The sequence below is a fragment of the Lagenorhynchus albirostris genome, chromosome 20 (assembly GCF_949774975.1).
Source record: "Lagenorhynchus albirostris chromosome 20, mLagAlb1.1, whole genome shotgun sequence".
Classification (NCBI taxonomy): domain Eukaryota; kingdom Metazoa; phylum Chordata; class Mammalia; order Artiodactyla; family Delphinidae; genus Lagenorhynchus; species Lagenorhynchus albirostris.
In genome coordinates, this window is record NC_083114.1 from 43,827,226 (window position 1) to 43,848,758 (window position 21,533).

The 21,533-nt window shown below is 54.5% G+C and overlaps 1 protein-coding gene across 1 annotated transcript in view; it reads left to right on the top strand.

The window, feature by feature from the left end:
- The first annotated feature begins 702 nt into the window (after positions 1-702).
- Positions 703-21,533, top strand: part of CRHR1 (corticotropin releasing hormone receptor 1) — a 52,006-nt gene continuing 31,175 nt past the window's right edge. The window contains exon 1 of the mRNA XM_060133243.1: positions 703-817. Within this exon, the coding sequence (XP_059989226.1) occupies positions 785-817 (33 nt within the window). The 5' untranslated portion in view covers positions 703-784. The remainder of the gene's footprint in view (positions 818-21,533) is intronic.

A 21,533-nucleotide genomic window follows, 5' to 3' on the forward strand; every position in this document is an offset into this window, starting at 1 on the left:
GGGGACCTTCCGGTCCGCCGCAGGGCGGGAACTGCCCGAACGCAGTTCCCAGCTTCACCAGCTTTCCGCGGCGCCTCTGCTCAGTCCGGGCTGCCCTATTCCCCAGCCTCCAAGAGCCTCGCTCTTAGAGATTCACCTGAGCCCCCCAAGTCCCCTCAGACTCCCTCGGACTCCCCAGGCCCCAGCCTGAAATCCGGCGGGAGGCGGGAAGCTGCCTCCTCTCCCGCCCCCGGCCCCCCGCCCCCCAGCTGCTCCCCGGGCTGCGGCGGCCGCCAGCGCTGCCAGCGCGCCCAGCCGACTGCCGCAAACCCGGGCTCGGGGAAAAGGGGGTCAGCGCCGCGAGGGCGCGGGGAGCCGGCTCCGGGAAGGACAGGGGGCAGAGGAGGCGGGGCGAGGGAGGGAGCAGAGGGGCGAGGCGCGGAGGAGGGACCGGAGGGGAGGGGAGAGGAGCGGAGGGGAGGGGACGCCCAGGCGAAGGGGCGGGGAGCCGAGGCGACTAGCGGCGCGGACCGCGGGGGAGGCGGCGGGGGCTAGACGGGCTCCCGGCGGGGGAGAGGCAGCTGCGGGCCGGGCTGAGTCAGAAAGCGGCGGCCGGACTCGCCCGGGAAGGGGAGAGCGAGAGCCCGGCGGGCCGGGGAGCGCGGAGCCGGGCGCCTCAGCCACCCGCGGCGACACAGGAGCCTGGCCGCCCACCCACGCAGCCCGAGCCCTCACCCGCCGGCCGGCCCCTCTGGGATGTCCGAGGGACCCAGGCATCCAGGACGGTGACCGAGCGAGCCCGAGGATGGGACGGCGCCTGCAGCTCCGGCTCGTCAAGGTAAGAGCGAGCCGGTCAGCCCTCGAGCACTGCGGGCCCGCAGCTCCGGGCGCGCAGAGCTAGGTGGGCTATGGGTGTGATGCGGATGACTAGATGTCACTGAGCAGAACTGTGCCCAGGTCCGGGGTCGGCCGGGGTTTGAGGAGCAGCCCAACTCCCTGCCTCTGGACCTTTGGAGCCGGCCTTGGGCGGGGGGAGGAGGGGGACGACACTGGCGAAAAAAGAAATCTTTGTGGCGAAGCTGCCGGGAGGTGGGCGTGGGGTGGGGGTGTGTGAGCCCCCCCCGGGTAACCAGCTCAGTGAGGGGAATCGCTCTAGGCTGTGGGAACCGACGCAGGGTTCCCCCTCCCACCCTCCCGGGCAGACTGGGGTCCCGAGACAGGAGGCCCGGCAGAGGGGTTCCCCATCCGCCCCAGCACCGTCTCATCAGGTCCCCCACTCGGCACGCCTCCGCCCTGTTCCTGGGAGCTACTTCCTGCCCCTGCAAGTCTGGGGAGATAAATGTCCCCGGTGCCTGCGAGCCCTGGATCAATATCGCAATCTCCGGGGTGCAGACCGAGCATCCGGCGGTAGTTACCGTTCCTCCGCCGCCGCCGGCTCGCCCGCAGGAGCACGACGCTGGCTCTCCGAGCCTTTGCACTAGCGGGTCGGTCCCCGCGCCTGCTCGCTCCTGCCCGGGCTCTGGCGACGCGATTCCTGCGTCCGGAGTTTAGGAAAGTCGTCAGACCGCACGTCCACAGTCTGTCCGCTGAAGTTCTGGGGCGGCGGGGTCTGCCCCGGGGCCCGGGGAAGGGCTGGGGCGTCGACACCCGGGCCCGCCGCTAGTGACAGCTGCCACTTCCTGGTGCCAGGCGATTCGCAAAGCGGTTCGGCTTGCGGGGTGTAGGCAAGGAGGCGGCAGCGGAGGGAGGGGTGGGTGGGCCTCGGCGCCACCGCGGGGGACGCCAGCGCGGCTCTTGCCTGACCCTCCGCAGGGTCAGTGGGGACCGCCAGAGCACAGACACCAGCTTGACTGGATTCAGCACTTTTACAAGCTATTAACTTCAAAAGAACTGAATGGATTGGGGGGAGGGGTGCGGATTGACTGAATTTCATTTTTCCATCAGTTATTAAACCAACTATACGTATATCAGCACACAAAGTGGTTTGAGTTAAACCACCAAGATTTAAAAATGCAACAGCTGCCGGCTCATCAGTTGAGACATTACTAGTTACCGAGGCTTTCTGCATTCTCTCCCTCCCTCTCCCGAATATATATAAGTTGGTTTTTAAAAATGACTAAGGGTTGGTGTGATTGAACCCATAGCCCCTCCCCCACTCCTAAACTGAGGACTGGGGGTGAACCCAGAGATTATTTTCTGGGTGATGAAGGAGACCCGGGGAGGGAGAGAGGAGGAGAGACATCCAGAGAGCTTGACTAGATGGCACTGAGCGGGTATATTTTCCAAAAGGCTAGAGTGTAGCAAACCTGGGTCTAAATTCACAAATCAGTTAGACCAAATTCAGCGTTTTAAATGGACTCAAAGGATTGAACTGTAGGTTTTTGTTTTTGTTTTTGAGTTTACGTGGTAATAGGTAAATGTTCTTTCTCTGGCCTTTCTTAGAATCATGTGCAAGTTTCTGCTTAGAATTATGATGCTCGTCTAAAAGGAAAAACAGTTTTTTTGTTTTTCTGTTGCTGTGTGTGTGTGTTTCCTGCTAGGTGGTGAGATGTGTGCCCTTTCTGTCTGGCGTAATGAACTCAGTAGGTGCTCAGTAAACGCATACTGAATGAGTGAGAGGCAGTGAATGAATGCGCAGCCAATGCGGTTTCAATTAAATGGTTGCTTTTTCCTTTATTCATGTGGCATATACAGCTTGTTGGGTAGTGTTCTACCTGCCTTGCAAATATTAAGTCATTTAGTCCTCATAACAGTCCTGGGAAGTAGGAATTATTACTGAGGCACAGAGAGGCTAAGGAACTTGTTCCTCACTGATCCAGCCAGTGAGTGGTGGAGCCAGAATTCAGAGTCAGGTACTGTGGCTCGAAGGCTTTGCTTTGGTAGCTTTTATCAGAAAATCTTTGAAGCCACTAAAATCTCACCCTAGACTTCTGCCAGATGAGAGAGAGCGCAGGCGGTTTTGTTGGTATCAAAGTCTGAATCTAGGTGGGGTTCATCCAAAATCCGGTGCTGTCCTCAACAACTCAGCCAGGGTTGGGCAAGGATCCACTCTGGGGCCCTTACCATGGGCCTCACACTGTACTGGTTACAGAGAACTGGGGGGGAGTGTGTGTGAATGTGTATGAGTGAGAATGTGTGTGTGCATGGGAGGGTGGTTGCGTATGTCAGTGAGGGAGAAATGATGTGCGTGTGAGTGTGCGTGGATGCCAAGGAGACAGGTGAAATATTGTCTCTGCCCCCACGGGAGGGCCAGGGACCGACCACCTCCGAGTCACCTACCCACCAGCCACAGCTCCTCGCGGGGAGACCCAAGTGTGGCTCAGAGTGGTGGGTTTGGCTGAGTGTGAAGAGTGGAGAAGGCAAGTCCTGGTGGGCGACTAAAGGAAAGTGAGTTCTGCGAAGAGAGAGCTGGTTTTATTGCTTTTGTCATAAAAGCAATCTAGCAGTATTACACAAAGTTTGAAAACCAGAGGGGGAAATTATTACAGTCTCACCCTCCTAACACAGCTATTGTTGCCATTTAAAAAATAATCCCTGGGCTTCCCTGGTGGCGCAGTGGTTGAGAGTCCGCCTGCCGATGCAGGGGACACGGGTTCGTGCCCCGGTCCGGGAAGATCCCACATGCCGCGGAGCGGCTGGGCCCGTGAGCCATGGCCGCTGAGCCTGTGCGTCCGGAGCCTGTGTTTTGCAACGGGAGAGGCCACAACAGTGAGAGGCCTGCGTACCTCAAAAAAAAAAAAAAAAATCCCTGCAGGCCTTTTTTTCAAGTGCATGTTTGGGCACAGCTGTGGCCACTGGGCCCCCTCACTTACTGTCACAACCCAAGTCTGTCCCATGTTATTCCGGAGCCTCCAGAAGGAGATCGTCAACATCCGCATATTCCCTGTGAGGGGATGCTCTTCTGCCACATCTATATCTGTGCACATTTGGGCCATTTCCAAATTGCTTCTTTGACAAATAATATGGAGCCGGGTTCTGAGAGGAGCATGGGCAGGAGGGAAAACAAGGGCAAACAAGTGAGCCATGGGGTGTGGGGACTATTGGCATGGCCACAGCCCAGGGGCAAAGTAGGAGAGGGGTGCTGACAGCCAGGCCAAGCCGTCAGGATTTGATATGTCCAGCTCTGGGGAGGGGCATGACCTGGGTCCGTCCAGTTCTTAAGGAGGGCATAGATTTGTGGAAAAGCAGGACACTGACCAAGGGCCGCTGAGGACGAGCTCAAGTGGAAAATCCATTTCTCACCCTCTCTAACATTTGCATCCTCGGAGAGCATCAGTGGTGTTCAGCTGCACAGAAAAAGGAGTTTGGAGGGTCGAAGGTGCCCTTGGCAACACCCCAAGTGCCCGTGGTGCTTACAAGCCCATGGGCCTGAGCCCCGGACTTGATGTGACCTAGACGGAAGGGGTTAGGTATAGGGCTGATCATTTTAGAAGCTATTGGGTTGGAAAGACTATCAACCTGGGAGTTGGCAAACCTGACATCAGTCACAGCTATGCCTCTAATTAGCTGTGTGACTTCGGGTAGGTTACCCTCCCTCTCCGAGCTACCGTTTCTCCGTAAACAGGGGTATTTGACTAGATTGTCTTTTTTACCTTTCACGTCTCTGTGCAAGATCTGTTTCCAAAAACACTCCTTAGGGCCACAACCTCATATGAGAAGAGTGGGGTGCAGCAGATTCAATTCCCAGCTCTGCCCCTTCCCAGCTGCAGGACCTCAATACTTGGACCCAAGTACCCTCTCTGAGCTTGAGTGTTCCCAGCTATGAAATGGAGGCCATACCTAACTCGAAAGGTTGAGGTAAGGATGAAATGAGTTAATACACACACAAAGTGCCTGCAACAGCACCTGGCACAGAGTTTGCTTTCAGAAAAAGTTGCAAGGTGCCTGCTCTTCAGAGAAAATGAGATAATGCAGGAAAAAGCAGCTAGGAAAAGCTCTTGGACATTCAACATGTAGCGTTTTTGCATCTTTCACCCGTCATAGAACTGGGCCTAATAATCAACTGCACGTAATAAGCGTTTCACAAATGTTAGTTGGCTGGCTGGATGGTGTTATCATCGCTGCTTCCTTCAGTTTAGTATTGCATGATCAGAGTGGACCCGTTGCTGTTCCCAGGAGGTGCAGGTGTCCTGTCCAAACAGACTGAGAGATGCCAAAACCATCCTGGCAGAAAAGCCACCTCTGATGCAGAAAAGACTGGAACTGCCCCCCTTAGGCCCACTATGGTTATGTTAAAAAGAAAGCAACAAAGAGCCAATGTAGCACCTGGTGATTTGGAGAATCCATTGAGGGTGGGGCCTTGTCTGGTCTGGAGGAGGGCAGGCTGTTAGCAGGTGACCTGGGGCCTTTCTTGTTTCCTCCTCTGTGAAAGGAGAGGGTGGGGTGATCTCTCCCAGCTCTGACTCTACCTAATCATTCATGGCATCAACAGAAGGAAGAGTGAGCCCATTTTGGAGCTAAGGCCAAGTCTTAGCTGCAGTTTTATATTCAATCAATGAATTTGTTAATTACAAATGACTGTGTCTACTTAGATCCTCGGGGGCTCCTGTCAGCAGAGTCCCTTGAAAGTAACATCATCAAGTCCTTTTTAAATGCTTGTCTTCCAACTTGTCGCTCTTGGCCAGCCAGCCCTCACTCCACCCAACGTGGCAATCAGCATCTTCTTGTGTGGGTGGGAACATCAGGTGAAGCAGATGTGAGCTTGAAACCTGACTCTGCTATGAAGCTAGGTTATCACTTGGAACCTCAGTTTCTTCATCTGTTTAAAAAAAAAAAGAGGAAAAATAGTATCTACTTTATGGGATAAACATAATGACTTCATGAGATGTCAGCTGTGAAATTAAGCACAACTGCACATTGTCCGGCACACAGTAAGTGCTTAATAACTATTAACAATAGTAGTCACTTAATAAATCTTTACTGAATTTTATCAATCCAAGGAAGAACAGCAAAAGGAGGAGTGGTGAGGGAAAGGGAGGTGGAGGAAGGAGTACTTAGCAATGTAGAATCTCCTCCTGCCCCAGGGTCCTTTTCTTAGACCCTGGGGAGAAGGGATGGGGCCGCCTGCCATCAGCCAAGCTCAAAGGGCAAAGGACAGAGGTGCCTGCTGTTGGCCCTCTGAACATCTCTGACATGTGAAAACATTTGGCATTAAAAGTAGAGACATGGGGACTTCCCTGGTGGCGCAGTGGATAAGAAGGCACCTGCCAATGCAGGGGACACAGGTTCGATCCCTGGTCCGGGAAGTTCCCACATGCCACGGAGCGACTAAGCCCGTGCACCACAACTACCGAGCCTACGCTCTAGAGCCCGCAAGCCACAACTACCGAGCCTGCATGCCACAACTACTGAAACCCGCACGCCTAGAGCCCATGCTCCACAACAAGAGAAGCCTGTGCACCACAACAAAGAGTAGCCCCTGCTTACCACATACAACTAGAGAAAGCACGCACGCAGCAACGAAGACCCAATGCAGCCAAAAATAAATAAAATTAAATCTTTAAAAAAAAAAAGTAGGGCTTCCCTGGTGGCACAGTGGTTGAGAGTCCACCTGCCGATGCAGGGGACGCGGGTTCATGCCCCGGTCCGGGAAGATCCCACATGCCGTGGAGCGGCTGGGCCCGTGAGCCATGTCCACTGAGCCTGCGCGTCCGGAGCCTGTGCTCCGCAACGGGAGAGGCCACAACAGTGAGAGGCCCGCGTACCGCAAAAAAAAAAAAAAAAAAAAGTATAGACATGTAAGGAGGATAATACAAAATGATTAAGTCACTGACGCAAACAATTATTTTAAAACAACTAACTAGATTCCATTAAGCAACAGATTATTAACCATTTCTTTTCAGAGTAATTGGTGTCAACTTCAACAAAACTGAGAAGCTAGAAGGCAGGAGGGGAGGAAGGGAAGGAGGAAGATTTGGGGAATACGGACATGCACTTCCTTTTCTGTGAAATGGGTGTGTTGAGATGCAGTTCTGGGAGATGGGTCCCATGTACACAGAACCCCCGACTCAGTGCTTTAGCCGAATGTGTTTTTTGGCAACTCTCCACCCAGGAGCCATGAATCCGTTTCAGGGACAGATGAAGGTGTTTGTGGGTGCTCTTTCTTCCCTATAAACTCAAGCAATATCACAGTCCCTCCCCTGGCCCCGCTGGTCCCCAGGGAGCAGCCCCAGTGAGGTGCGTAGAGATGAGGTTTGTGGGGTGCACACCTGCCCCCCCTTCACCTGTCAATCTGTTCCCATCCTCCAGCCAATCTGGCCGGGAGCCAGGACGCCTAGGTCAAAGCCCAGGACAGAAACTGGCCAGACTGGTCCAGCTGCTTCTGTGCCTGAAGAACCAGGGAGACGGGGGTTTGTTCTAGGCTGACCGACTGCCATTTGGAGCCCACCCACAGCGGGGGTTTGTTCTAGGCTGACCGACTGCCATTTGGGGCCCACCCATAGCGGGGGTTTGTTCTAGGCTGACCGACTGCCATTTGGAGCCCACCCACAGCGGGGGTTTGTTCTAGGCTGACCGACTGCCATTTGGAGCCCACCCACAGCGGGGGTTTGTTCTAGGCTGACCGACTGCCATTTGGAGCCCACCCACAGCGGGGGTTTGTTCTAGGCTGACCGACTGCCATTTGGAGCCCACCCACAGCGGGGGTTTGTTCTAGGCTGACCGACTGCCATTTGGAGCCCACCCACAGCGGGGGTTTGTTCTAGGCTGACCGACTGCCATTTGGAGCCCACCCACAGCGGGGGTTTGTTCTAGGCTGACCGACTGCCATTTGGAGCCCACCCATAGCGGGGGTTTGTTCTAGGCTGACCGACTGCCATTTGGAGCCCACCCATAGTGGGGGTTTGTTCTAGGCTGACCGACTGCCATTTGGAGCCCACCCATAGCGGGGGTTTGTTCTAGGCTGACCGACTGCCATTTGGAGCCCACCCATAGCGAGTTTTAAGAGGTCGTGAGGCTACCCGGAGGCACAGCGGGAGACTTAGTTGAACCTTTCAGCGCTGGGAGGTCAGGCCTTTGGGACAATGTATTGCTCGGTACCCCTGGCAGGAGCATGGAGCCGTAGAGCTGGAGGGGAGGCTGCCCAGGGTGATGGGCTAGGGCAAGCGATGGCTGCGACATTTCCATTTACAGCAGGGTTTCCCCTGCTTTCATCCGTGTCTCCCCAGCCTCCTTGGCAGGATGTGTGAAGGGCTCCGTGATTTCCAGAGATACCAGCTGTTCCTGGAGCAGCCCCGCCACTGTGCGGACAGAGCTGGCTGGGGTAGGGAGGGATGGCCAGGGATGAGGGGCTGGGCTGTGTAGGCTGGAGACGGAAACCAAGCCCGGGAGGGCTTTGGCTACCCTGGGGAAGGGTCGAGGGAAAGCCCCGGGTTGTCCAAGGGGCAGAAGGCCCCCCTGCACTGAGGGCCCCGACCCCACAGTCAGAAGCAAAGGCCCAGCTAGGTGCCCATGGGCCTGCTCAGGATAGATGATTTTATTATTATATAAAATATGGACATGCAGAAAGACAGAAAGAAACCAAAGGTGATGCAGAGACGGAGACCACTGGCTAAAGTTGGCATGAGAGAGAGAGATGAGGACAGAAGGGCCTGGAGGAAAGTGAAGGGAGGAGGGTGGAAGGGAGAGAGAAAGATGTGATAGCAAGAAAAAGACCTGCGTGTCTTTTTCGGCTGTTCTTGTTTAGTACTTTCCCTTTAGCAGCTAAGTGAACGTGTGCCTCTGGTACTGAGGCCAGAGATGGCCTTTACTGGAAACGCCCCTCTCCATTTCTTTTTTTTTTTTTTTTTAAGAGTTTCTTTCTTTCTTTGTTTTTTTTGTCTGCGTTGGGTCTTGGTTGCTGCTTTCTCTAGTTGCGGCGAGAGGGGGCTACCCTCCGTTGTGGTGCGCGGGCTTCTCGTTGCGGTGGCTTCTCTTGTTGCGGAGCACGGGCTCTAGGCGCACGAGCTTCAGTAGTTGCAGCACATGGACTCAGTATGTGTGGCTCACGGGCTCTAGAGCGCAGGCTCAGTAGTTGTGGCACACGGGCTTAGTTTCTCCGCGGCATGTGGGATCTTCCCAGACCAGGGCTCGAACCCGTGTCCCCTGCATTGGCAGGTGGATTCTTAACCACCGCGCCACCAGGGAAGTCCCATTCCCCCTCTCCATTTCTTACAAGAATTCCCCCCACTCTCCCTAATCTGTTGCCAGGAGCCTTCCTCAGCCATCAGGGTCAGCAGAGCCCCAGAGAGCAGGGATGCTCTGAGGCGTGCCTTGTGGAGGCTGCGGATGCCTGCCCACGGGAAGGAGCTCCCCCAACCCCACACCCTCCAGCGACCCCAGGGCTGGGCTCTCCCAACCCAGTCAGAAGGAACAAAGCCTGTTGCCTTTGAGGATCTACCTGGCCCCCAGTGTGCAGTCTGTCTCTTTCTTTCTTACACACACACACGCACACACGCTGGGATCCTCAGGGAGTCATCTGCAGTGTTTCTAATAGCATCCCCCCAACTGCTACCTACTCAGAGGCTGCTGCACAGTTAGGCCGATGAGACAGGTGGGCAGCGCCCTCCTGCCCAGGCCAGGGCTGGAGGATTGACTCCCAGAGTAGCAGCTGGGCCCCCGGGGCCCTGGGGTCAGTAGTGGGGGTGGATGGCAGGTTGGACAGCCTCCGTGACCACGCCCCAGGCCGCACATGCCTGGCTGGGAGCCCGAGAGGCTGGTCCTTGGAGGGAGGCCTGTGTCCTGGGCTTGGTCTGAGCCGCTGCCTGTCCGCCTCCTCCTGCCCTTTCCCTCCACTTCGCCCAGCTTCTCTGGCTCTTCACTGAGCGGCCTCTGTGCCCACGCCCACACACGCGACCCCATGGAGTTTTTCTCTCCTACTCTAGGGGTGAAAAAACCAGATGTTCCCCGCATCTCTCCATCGGCTCTTCTGGCCCTCTGCCCCAGCCCTCCTTCCTACCTGCACAGAATACTCATTTCTGCCCGCCGCCTGCCTTTGGCCATAGTATTCCTCCTTCTAGGGCTTCTGTCCCCCCAGTCTCTCTACATCAATCCTGTCTAATAGGTCCACCAAATTCTCCCTGAACTACCACTACCCTCTCCTCCAGGAAGCCCTCCAGTCTAAGTCCATCTCTCCCTGGTCGTTCCTTTGCTTGCCCTCCTCCCCATCATGTGACCCTCTGGCTCACGGTGGAGCCTGGGCTCTCCAACAACAGGGGACCCTGCAGCTCTTTGGTCTGTCCCCCTACAGGATGCTCAAAACATTTACCAGCCAGACCCCGCATGGACCTCTGGTCACTCTCACCTAACCCAAGCCCTTGTCCCACCATAGATTCTGAGCTCTGCCGGGTCAGGAGGATTCCCTTAAAAGTGAAAGCAAAAACAAGACTGTGTCCCGAGCGCCTAACCCAGTACTCCAAGCTCCGAAGGCACACAATAGATGCTGAATTCGATGGAGGGCATCTCCCCGCTGAACATTTATCTGTGTGTGTGGAGGTGCTATGGCGACAGGAGACATGGAAATGACAAGCTAGACAGATAGATTCCCCCGGCTCTGCAAGTGGATTTATGACGCAATGGCTTATCGAGTGCTACGCTGTTGGCGCCATTTAATAACATTTAGCGATTCCAGCCCTGCCCCACGTTCCATCCCTGGTTCCCGTAGCACTGGAGGCATTTGTCCACATGTAAAAGCAAGGGCAGGGCTTCCCTGGTGGCGCAGTGGTTGAGAGTCCGCCCGCCGATGCAGGGGACGCGGGTTTGTGCCCCGGTCCGGGAAGATCCCACATGCCGCGGAGCGGCTGGGCCCGTGAGCCATGGCTGCTGGGCCTGCGCGTCCGGAGCCTGTGCTCCGCAACGGGAGAGGCCACAGCAGTGAGAGGCCCGCGTACCGCAAAAAAAAAACAAAACAAAAAAAACCCAAAAAAAAACAAGGGCAGCATTTTGCTTCATGAGGGGTTCGGGCAGGGCTGGTAGGAGACATTGCCAGAAGCAGGTTTGGAGCTGGGCTGAGGACAGAGATGCAGGAACTTTCTCAGAACCTGGGGTCCCCAGAGAGCAGGTCCAGGGCACTTTAGTCCCCAGGCAGGGGCTGGGGAGGAGGCTTGGTGGCAGCCTGGGCCTCCCTCCCCGCCGCTGTCCCGGTTCTGCTGGTTACAAGGCAGGAATAGCCAGACAAGGCAGAGATGGGCAGAGGACGCTGGGGGAAGGGAATGAGCCCATTCTTTGTTTGTTTGTTTGTTTGTTTGCGGTACGCGGGCCTCTCACTGTTGTGGCCTCTCCCGTTGCGGAGCACAGGCTCCGGACGCGCAGGCTCAGCGGCCATGGCTCACGGGCCCAGCCGCTCTGCGGCATGTGGGATCTTCCCGGACCGGGGCACGAACCCGTGTCCCCTGCATCGGCAGGCGGACTCTCAACCACTGCGCCACCAGGGAAACCCCAGGAATGAGCCCATTCTTGGCTCCCTCCGTGGGATCTTGTCTCTCAGTCTACATCCCTACCCTCTAGCTCCCTAAGGGTGGGTGTGGGGCAGACTTTGGTGTCTTTCTCTCCAGATTGCTGGGCCCCAGTGACCTCACAGTGAACACCACTGCCAGGCTGTGAAACTCCGGGCCCATGCAGTGGCACATGTACATCCCTGAGAAGCAGAGCATCCCTGGGGGAGGAGAACTGTGCCTAGAGCTGAGGAAGCAGGAGGCCTGGGATTGGGGCCGGCTCCGCCACTTCCTGGCTGGGTGACCTTGGGCAAGTCACACAACCTCTCTGGGCTTGGTCTTCCTCTGGACCATGATGGAGAATAAAGGAGGAAATGCCTGTGTGCTGAGGGGCCTGTCCCCCCTGAAGCTCAATGAGTGGGACCTGCTGCTTTCCCTGGTGAGGTCCCTCCCCCAGCCTCCACTCTGTCCCCCATCCCCCCGACTCCTCCCCTTGCCACTGAGCCCAACTAGTACTCAAGACCCTCTTCCTCCATGGGGCCTTCCCTGATCAGCCGGCCATCGTGTGCTCTCCTCCAGCCAAAGCAGGGCTTCTCACACTAGCTGTAGGGAAGGCCCACGTGGGTCTTTCCAGTCCATGTGGTCCTGTTGTGCATGACGACCATGCAGCCTGCATCCCGTGACTCTTCTGGAGAGCTGGACAACATCTGAAGTGGTCTAGACCCTGTTCAGTGAGATCACAGCCAAGACAACTTCGTATCGGCGTTTCCAGATGCTCACTCTCAGTAATGAACAGTCTGCAGTCCCGCACAGTCCCCACCACCCTTTCAGCAGCGCTGATCTAAACCCCTCCTTTGGGGCCAGAATTCATAGCCCAGAGTCTCTGGTTCACTTTTCAAGGGAGTCTGGCTGCCGGCCAGCCCTGTACCTGGGCGCCTCCTGCTGTAAGACTCGGTGCTGTAGCAGCTGGGCTGGGCTGCCGGAAGCAGGAAGAACCCCTGTCCAGGAGGGTGGAAACCTTCGGTTTATTCAGAGCCCTTACCACCCGGCAGATTCTGGGTGGGCCCCTTCCCCCGCTTCGTTCTCACTCATCAACCCGCACATTATCACCCACCGAGGTCGGGGCAGGGGTTGGGGAGACACATGACAGTCACAGAGCTCTGGTGAGACACGGGAAGCCCTTCCTCTGTGGTGGGCTCATCCCAAGGCTCACGGGACTCAGCCCCACGCTGGTTCTAGCCCTCGTCCCTGGACTCACCCGAGATGAGGGAGCACGACTTCTCCAGGGTCGGCTCTGCCTTCTGCCTCCGAGGAGCTCGCCCAGGGGGCACACCGGGCAAGCCCTGGTTCACGGCTCCAGGAAAAGGCTGCGTACGTGCCCTCCCTGTGCTGCTTGATCCCCAGCGTTGGCTGTACCCACAGGTGGCCACCTTCCTGCTTCGTCTGCATCTCCTGTGCACACCCTCCAGGAGGAGGCCTGGGGGCTCCAGGACAGCAGTGAGGGGAAGGACCTCCCATCTCCCCACCTGGCCAGGAGGGGTCATTCCCAGCAGTCTCCTGCCTTTGGGCTGAGGCTAGGAGGTGGGGGAATGCCGGGTCCAAGGCCACAGGATGAGATCAGGGCCTCTTCCTGTCCTGCAGGCTCCTCCCTCGTGTCCTCTCATTCTTTCCAGCATTCTCCTTCCCATCACCATCTTCCTTCCACACTCCCAGCTTCCATGATGGGCAGGCAAGTGAGCGTTTTCAGAGCTCGGAAGGAGCTGCAAAACCCTCCACCCCAGGGTTTCCGCTGCTCAGCGCCGTTGACATTTGGGACCAGGTGGTTCCTTGCTGTGGGGCTGCCCGTGCATCTGAGGATGCATCTGAGTGTCCCGGGCCTCTAGCCACAAAATGCCAGTAGCTCCTCCTAGCTGTGGCAACCAAAACTGTCTCCAGATGGTGTCCCGTGGGGGACAAAATTGCCCCCACTTGAGAACTGCTGGGCTAGTGCAGTTCCCCTCAATTCTGGTGACCCTTCAGAATCACTTGGAGAACATTCAAAAAACGGAGAGGCTCCCAAGTTTCCCCTCAGGCCTGCCGAGCCCAGCTCTCTGAGGTGAAGCCTGAGAAACAGAATTTGTGTCTCTAGGCTGCCAGGCATTGTCTGAAACTTCTGATTGTGGCTAATTCACTTCTTTCACAGACAAAGAAACAGGCAGGGCCATTGCCCCGCTTATGGTTGATTAGACAGCTATTCCTAGTCTCTGCCCTGAACCTCCCTGCTCGCTGGGGTTGGGTGGTCCAGCAGCCCCCTCTAAAGCACCCTCATGGCCTTGGAAGGCAGTCACTTGTCCAGGAAAAGCAGCCTCAAAACCTTTCGCAGTTTTCTAACAGAAATTAATTTCCAGCCGTCAGATCGTTTCACTCTACCCCCCCGACCCTCTTCACATCCCTTTTAAAACGCAGCTTCTTAAAGGACGTCACTTTGCTGCTGACACTGAAATCTCCCTCACTTTACACTTGTCAGAGAGCTGACTGAGCGAGAGCACAGCTGATAGTGGCACCTGCGTGGCTGGCGTCTCCGTGCTGTCCCCAACCTCGGCTCTGTCTCTCCGAGTAGCAGATGCCTCTCCCACCCCCTCAGGGACCGGTTCCCAGTGTCTGGGAGAAGCTCACGGCTGAGCAGTTCCCAGGGTCAGGGGCTGGATCAGAGCCCCGGTCGGGCTCCATTCCCTTGCGAGAACCAAACTCCACCCTTCCTGAGCCCCCAGCTGACAGGGCCCCACTGGTGTCTACCCCCCAGTTCCCACTGCCAGCTTTCGGGGATCCAGGCTGTGGCCCGGAGCTAGAGGTCAAGAGGCAAAGTAACCTGTCCCTCCTCCTTTGGAGGATCCATGCAGTGGTGGGGCCTAAGAAGGGAGGCCGGACAGGCAGGGAAACAGGCTGACCTGCCCAGGGGTACAACGCCAGGATCGGAGCATCTGTATGGTGGGTAGATAGTAAAGGCTCCACTTCTTGGGGTTGAGAAGGATTAAATGAGAAAAATCACAGGGTCTGGCCCTGTGCAAGTCTTCAGTCAAAGCTGGAATTTAGAAGAAGAAAGGAAGGAAGGAAGGAAGGAGAGAGGGAGGGAAGAAGGGAGGAAGGAAAAAGAAAGGAAGGGAAGGGAAAGGAAGGGGAGGAGGAAGAAATAATGGAGGCTAGGGAAGACTGAGACCGGTGGAGAGCTTAAGACCAGGAGAGAGAGGAAGATGTGTAGGAGGGACACCAGGAGGCCGAGAAGGCACGAGCTATGAGAAAATGTTAATGAGTGAATCGAGAGCGAATCATATCAAGAGGAGGAGAGGAAGAATGTGTGAGCAGCAGAAAAGGAGGCTAGACCAGGATGGGAGGTCAGCGGTGCTCCAGGGCACTGCCCGCCCCCCACCTCCCTTCCCTGCTCTCAGCAAATCTGCATCAGCGACAGTGATGCAAACTTTACTTTCGCAGGTGTCTGCTGGCTCCTGGGAATGGAGTGGTGGTGGAAAGTGGGTGTGCACACCCTGGGTGGACAGGCAAACCAGTCAGGGGGCGCTTCTGGAGGAGAGACAGGCCGAGTCAGGGAGGAAGCAACTTATACATACATAGTCGAGTAATACTAATCACTACCGTTGGTTAACGGCTTACCGTGTGTTTGGACCTGTGCTGTGTGAAACGCACCATATTGTTGAATCTCTCCAAAAGTTTTAGAATATAAATACTTCATCCCTATTAGCGCCATTTACAGATGGGGAAACTGAGGCTCAGGGATGTTAAGTGATTTACCCAAGGTCACATTGGTAGGAGGGGGCAAATAAAAGATTCCAGTGTGGATCTCTCTGGCCTCAAAGTTAAAGGTCTGAATTTCTACTCTCCTGTAAAACCTGGAGTCAGAGCATATTCAGACCTGGAAAGGAGTGTAGGGAACACTACCCTCCTCATTTCACAGGTGAGGAAACTGAGGCGGGGGGGGGGCCAAGGGAAGGAGACTTGTCCATGGTCACAGAGCAAGTTTGCCAGATTCGGAACAGGAGCACAGCCCTGCACTTTCCACCCCAAAAACACTTTTTCCTTCAGCACAGCCTCCTGGAGTCCAAGGTGGAGATCAATGCAGGAAGGAAGACCAAGGGCAAAAGAGAGCTCCTGGTAGGCAGGGGGAAGAGATGCAGGAAAACGTGAACCCATCAAAATGTCCAGGTGCGACCCCATGGTGAGAGGGGACAGAAAATGAAAACCCATCCATTCATTCACTCTGTCAGTCATTCATTTATTCATTCAACAAACATGTATGGGGGCCCACTCTGTACCAGGCCCCACTAAGGGTACAGAATTAGCCAAACACAGACCCTGCCCTCAGGGAGCTTATAACCAATGGGACAGCATATCTGGGACCCTTGGAGGGGAATGTGTGAACTCCAGAGCTGGGGTGTCTCAGGTCCTCACTGCCCTTAGGGTGGGTGAAGCAGGTTTCAGCTCTGCTGTGGGGCCTCGTTGTGGGAGCAGAGGAGTGAAGTAGCAGGGAAGGGGGCAGGGTGTCTCCTGAGCCCAGGGCTGCAGGGAGAAGACCTGAAGGTGGGAGCACCCAGGTGTGCCCCACTCCCTGAAATGTAGGCGGGAGATCTTCCTTCCCATTTTTTCCTCTCTGCACAACAGCGATTTAAGTTAATTAAGTGGAACAATAAATTCTTTCTCAACTGCCTAGAACAGAATAATCTTTCACTACTCACCCACTTTGGGGAAAGCACAGGCTCTTTGCTTTGAGGTGGCGACAGGCTGTGGCTGTCCTGGGGCAGGATGGGGAGAAAAGGGTGGTTGGGGACAGAAGTCCTGGGCAGTCAAGAGGGCTGAGAAAGGACATCTAGCATCACCACCCTCTGTCCCAAGTCTCGTTTTACCCTGGCTAGTCTTTAGAGCACCTCTGCGTGGATTAGAAAATGCCCCCCCGCCCGAGGGTCCCGGCTCTGCTCATGCAGAGCCTGCAATTCTAGCCCCCAGAGACCTCTCCACTTGGCACCTCTGTGCAGGGCAGAAATTGCACAATTGCCTGTGGGCTCTGTACCTCCCCTGTACTGTCATTCCGTCACTACAGATACATCCCCTGTAGGCACACAGGTTTCAGGAGAGTTGATCGCATATGTTTTATTTCTGCAAACCAGATCCTCATTTTTAAATCCAATGGGGAGCCAGCTTTCTAAAGAAATCTTGATTTATGATCCCTCTTCTTTTTCATATTTAGATTTTTTTTTCTCTTGGCTTTGCTTAGAACAGGCTATACCTTGAAAACCACATCTCTGATAAAGGGTCACTATCCAAAATATATAAGGAACTCATACAACTCAATAGTAAAAAAAAAAAAAACCCCAAAAAACAAAAACAAGCCCCACAAATAATCCAATTAAATCTAGGAAATGCAAGTAAGAAACACAATAAGATGTCACCTCACATCTGTTAGAATGGTTATTATAAAAAAGCCGAGATAAGCGGCAGGGAGGATGTGGAGAAAAGGGAACCCTTGTTCACTGTTGGTGAGAATGTAAATTGGTGCAGCCACTGTGGAAAATAGTATGGAGTTTACTCAAAAAGTTAAAAATAGACTGCCATATGATACAGCAATTCCACTTCTGGGTATGTATCCAAAGGAAATGAGATTATTACCTTGAAGAGATAGCTGCATCCCCGTGTTCATTGCAGCATTGTATACAATAGCCAAGCTGTGGAAACAACCTAAGTGTCTATAAATGGATGAATAGATAAAGAAAATGTGGTATATACGTACAACAGAGTTTTTTTTTAAATTGGAGTATAGTTGCTTTACAATGTTGTGTTAGTCTCTACTGTGCAGCAAAGTGAATCAGCTCTATGTATACATATACGCCCTCTTTTTTTGGATTCCCTTCCCATTTAGGTCGCCACAGAGCACTGAGTAGAGTTCCCTGTGCTAAACAGTAGGTTCTCATTCGTTATCTATTTTATACATAGTATCAATAGTGTATACATGTCAGTCCATACAATGGAATATTATTCTGCCATAAAAGGGAAGGAAATCCCGCCATGTGTGACAACATGGATGAACCTTGAGGGCATTATGCTGAGTGAAATAAGTGAGACAGAGAAAGACAAATACCATATGATCTCACTTATATACGTGGAATCTAAAAAAGTCGAGGGCTTCCCTGGTGGCGCAGTGGTTGAGAATCCGCCTGCCAGTGCAGGGGACACGGGTTCGAGCCCTGGTCTGGGAAGATCCCACGTGCCGCGGAGCAACTAGGCCCGTGAGCCACAACTACTGAGCCTGCGCGTCTGGAACCTGTGCTCCACAACAAGAGAGGCCGCGATAGTGAGAGGCAAATAAATAAAAAGTGAACTCAGAGAAACAGAACAGATTGGTGGCCACCAGGAGTGGAGCAAAGGTGTGGGAATGGGTGAAGGTGGTCAAAGGTACAAACTTCCAATTATGAATGAATACATTCTGCGGGTATGATGGACAGCATGGTGACTATAGTTAACGATACTGTGTTATATATTTGAAAGTTACAAAGAGAGTAGATCTTAATAGTTCCCAACACGCACGCGCGCGCGCACACACACACACACACACACACACACACAATTGTAATTACGTGAGATGATGCATGTATTAACTAATCTGATCGTGGAAATTTTTTTGCGATATATACATGTATAAAATCATTATGTTGTACACCTTAAACTTATACAATGTTATACGTCAATTACATCTCAATAAAGCTGGGAAAAAAAGCCACGGCCCAGAGCAAAGCAGACTCAGGATGGTCAGATATTCGGGTTGTGGAGCCAGGGGACCCCAGGACCCAAGAGGAGTGGGCCTTCCTTCCTCGGCCAGCAGACGGCAGTGTCCACTGGGGGTCTTGCCTCCCAGGGAGGGTTGCAATCTTGGCTTCACTGGGGAGCTGGGGGGCCTCTCTGTGCTCCAAGTCAGGATCTGCCACAGTCTCGTGGGCCAGGGAAGGCAGCCAGGCTCAGGTTCATCCCCAGCTACTGAAGTTCCTCCACTGAGCCGCTGCCTCCGAGGTCTCACTTCCCCTCTCTGGGCCCGTTTCCATACCTACAAATGGTGAACTGACCGGCTGTGACCAGCCGATGCTCAGGAATCCACCTTGGCACTCCAGGCCTGAAGGATCCACCACAACCCGGTGTCTGGGCCCTTCCACAGATGGCCTGGCCAGTCTCCTCAAGCTCAGGACCCTCCCCTTGCCTGGAACGCCCTCTCTTTCCTTCTTAGAGTCTGTGCCCTTCCACAGATGGCCTGGCCAGTCTCCGCAAGCTCAGGACCCTCCCCTTGCCTGGAAAGCCCTCTCTTTCCTTCTTACAGTCTGTGCCCACTCTGCCATTCGCAAACTCACCTCCCCCAGGAAGCCTGCCCACACCATCCCCTTGTGCTGAGCCCTCCTGTAATCCCATGGTCCGCCTGTGCTCAACAACACCTTGCCTTGCCATTCTCCTTTTAGTGTGTGTGTGTGTGTGTGTGTGTGTGTGTGTGTGTGTGTCTGTGCATCCTTCCCTGCCTCTTCTGAATTCTTCTCCTTTTTTCCAAATTAAGGAGTCTTGGACTCCTTGAATGTAGAATCCCAGTTCAGCAAGGGGCTCAGTGAGATCACTTAATCTGGTGGTTTAAAAAAACAAGAGACAAAAATCAAAATAACTTTCCTTCTAAGCTGAAAAATCCCTTTTCAAAGGAAAGCTTACAGAGAAGGCAGAACAGTCTGACAGAGTGAAGCAGAAGGCCCTGGTCCTGCTGCAGCCCCACTCCCTGGGGCCTGGAAGGAACACCAGGACCAGCCTGCTCTAGTCCAACCCTCTCTGTAACCAAGGAAGATTCAAGGGCCCAGAGTGACCAAGTCATGATAGTGACCCCATGGGCGCTTCTAGAAGACTTTAAATTTCAGAAAGCATCTTCCTCCTTTTCTCCCCCCTCCCCAGGTGAGCTGCGTCCCTGTGATGCAGGAAAGAAAGATCACGTTGCCCAGAGGGGCCAGGTGACTCGCCCAAAGTCACACAGTTAGTAGTAGCAGGATGGGGCTCAGAACTCAGCAGAAGGGGGAGGAATCTTGCTGAAAGATCGCTCGCAAATGCTGCAGCTGTGGTTCTGCCCAAGGGCCAGCTCAGTCCCTGGCTCCTGGGGAGGGTTTTCTTGGGGCCTCTGAGGGCCCTCCCAGGCTGAGCATCAGAAGGTGTTGTGTAGGGGAGGGAAGGCAGGCCCCGTCTCTTCGCTCCTCATGCATCTGGGGAGATGAGCGCGGCCCCTGGTGCCTCCAGTGGCCCTTCAGGATTCTTGCTGAAAGGTTAATTACCAGACCATCCCATCAAAGGAAATTGCACTTCTGTGCCTTAAAGACCAAACTGAGCTTCAGCAACATAGTTATTTATGGACTCTAATAAGCATTTTCTGGGTGTGATTAACCTTTGCGCCAAAGTCACACTGGGAATGGGGATGGCAGCTTCCATTCTAGCCACGCTGTGCGCTGGCCGGGGGGTGGGGGCATGTACAGCCGCTGGAGCAGCCTGGAGCCGGCAGGCAGCTGTCACGCTCCGGCCCGCCCACCCCGCCCTCTCCATGGCTCCTGCGCCCTTCCCTCCCTCTCTCCCCGTCGCTTCTTCCCGTGCCCTGCCCTGATCCATCCCCCTCCGTCCTTCATCCACTTGAAAGACAGACCTGATCGCCTGCTTCCTGGGCCCTAGTCTCCACTCAGCTGCTAAAAACAGTTCCGTGACCTTGGGCACCTCAACTATAAAACCCCTGTAAAATGGGGAGCATGGAACTTGCTCTGTCTGCTTTCCGCAGCACAGTGCCCCTTCCGTGTCAGCGACCCCTGGGTCCCAGGACGGTCAGTTTATGCGATGCTGTGATCGAGCCACAGCACGCCCTTGACCTTCTCAGAGGTAACATTCCGGCTTTGGCTCTCTGGCAAGGGGAGAGATTTGCAGCTGAGGTGCGGGTTTTATTTGGGGGCCTCGGGGCTGCCAGGCTGGCACACAGAAGTGAGGATCTACCTCGTGAGTGAGCCTAGCGCCTGCCAGCTTCAGATCCTCAGTCCCATTTTGGTTTTCTCTCCACCTCACCAAGTCCTGAGAGCTTGGTTTGTCAAAAGCGGTTCTGAAAGGAGAGCCAGCGGCTAAGGCGGATGACAGAGGGGTCCAAGAAAGTGGCGATTCTTAGGTCAAAACCACTTTTGGTTTACTTTGAGAGAGGATGACATGTCCAGTTTGGTGAAGCCCAGGCCTCTGATGTGACCCTGCTCACCACATGCTCCAGCCATATTTTTTGGAGTGCTAGGCCTCACCACAGAGCGAAGGAAGCTCTTCACCCTCCCCAGGAAAATGGTCAGCATTACACGCAGCATTCTGCATTAAATTACAGGGTTTCATCCCCTCCCCTGCCTCGTGTGTTTGTAGACACCAGAGTAAGAATTCACAGCTTTAGCAGAACACAACAACCTTGAAACTTCAGGGGCTTGTCCCTACAGTGCAATACTCTCCTGTTGGTGGAGTTGGAAAACTAGTGAAAGTTGAAGAGGAGATCAACGTAGGGTAGAAGGAAATACACAGGAAAACTCTGGACTTTTCATGAAACTGTGATTCAGGAATAAGCCAGGAGCCTTGACAAACCCTTCCGCAGAGCCAGAGGTGTCACAGGCCCAGATTCTGTACAGAGCCAACATTTCCTGAGAGGAGAGATTGGTTTGGGAATTTTAAGAAACGTTTTTCTGTGCATAGTGCAAAACCGGCCCTCTATTGGGAGAAAATGACTTTGTGAACCAGCACATCCAAGGAGAGGTAAGGGTCAGGGTTACAGTTAGCCAGCCAAGGACAGGCTCCATCCCGTGGCATTTGCTTTGGATTCATGATGAATCTGGACGCGCCCTGCTCCTCTGTGAACCCCAGGACATTCAGAGGCGAGGCTAAGACCTTCTGGCTGGTGTATTTGCCATCTAATTAGAACCCTGGGGCGTAAGTGCATTGCACTGAGGCAATTCCGTGCATTTGGGACTAGTCTGAGTTCTCTGATTGCCAGGGTCTAGCGCATGTACGGAGGGGACCTGGGCACATTGACGAGGGACCGAGTTGCTTTGCTTTGGAGGGTCGGGGAAGGTGCTGCCGCGGGGAGGAGCT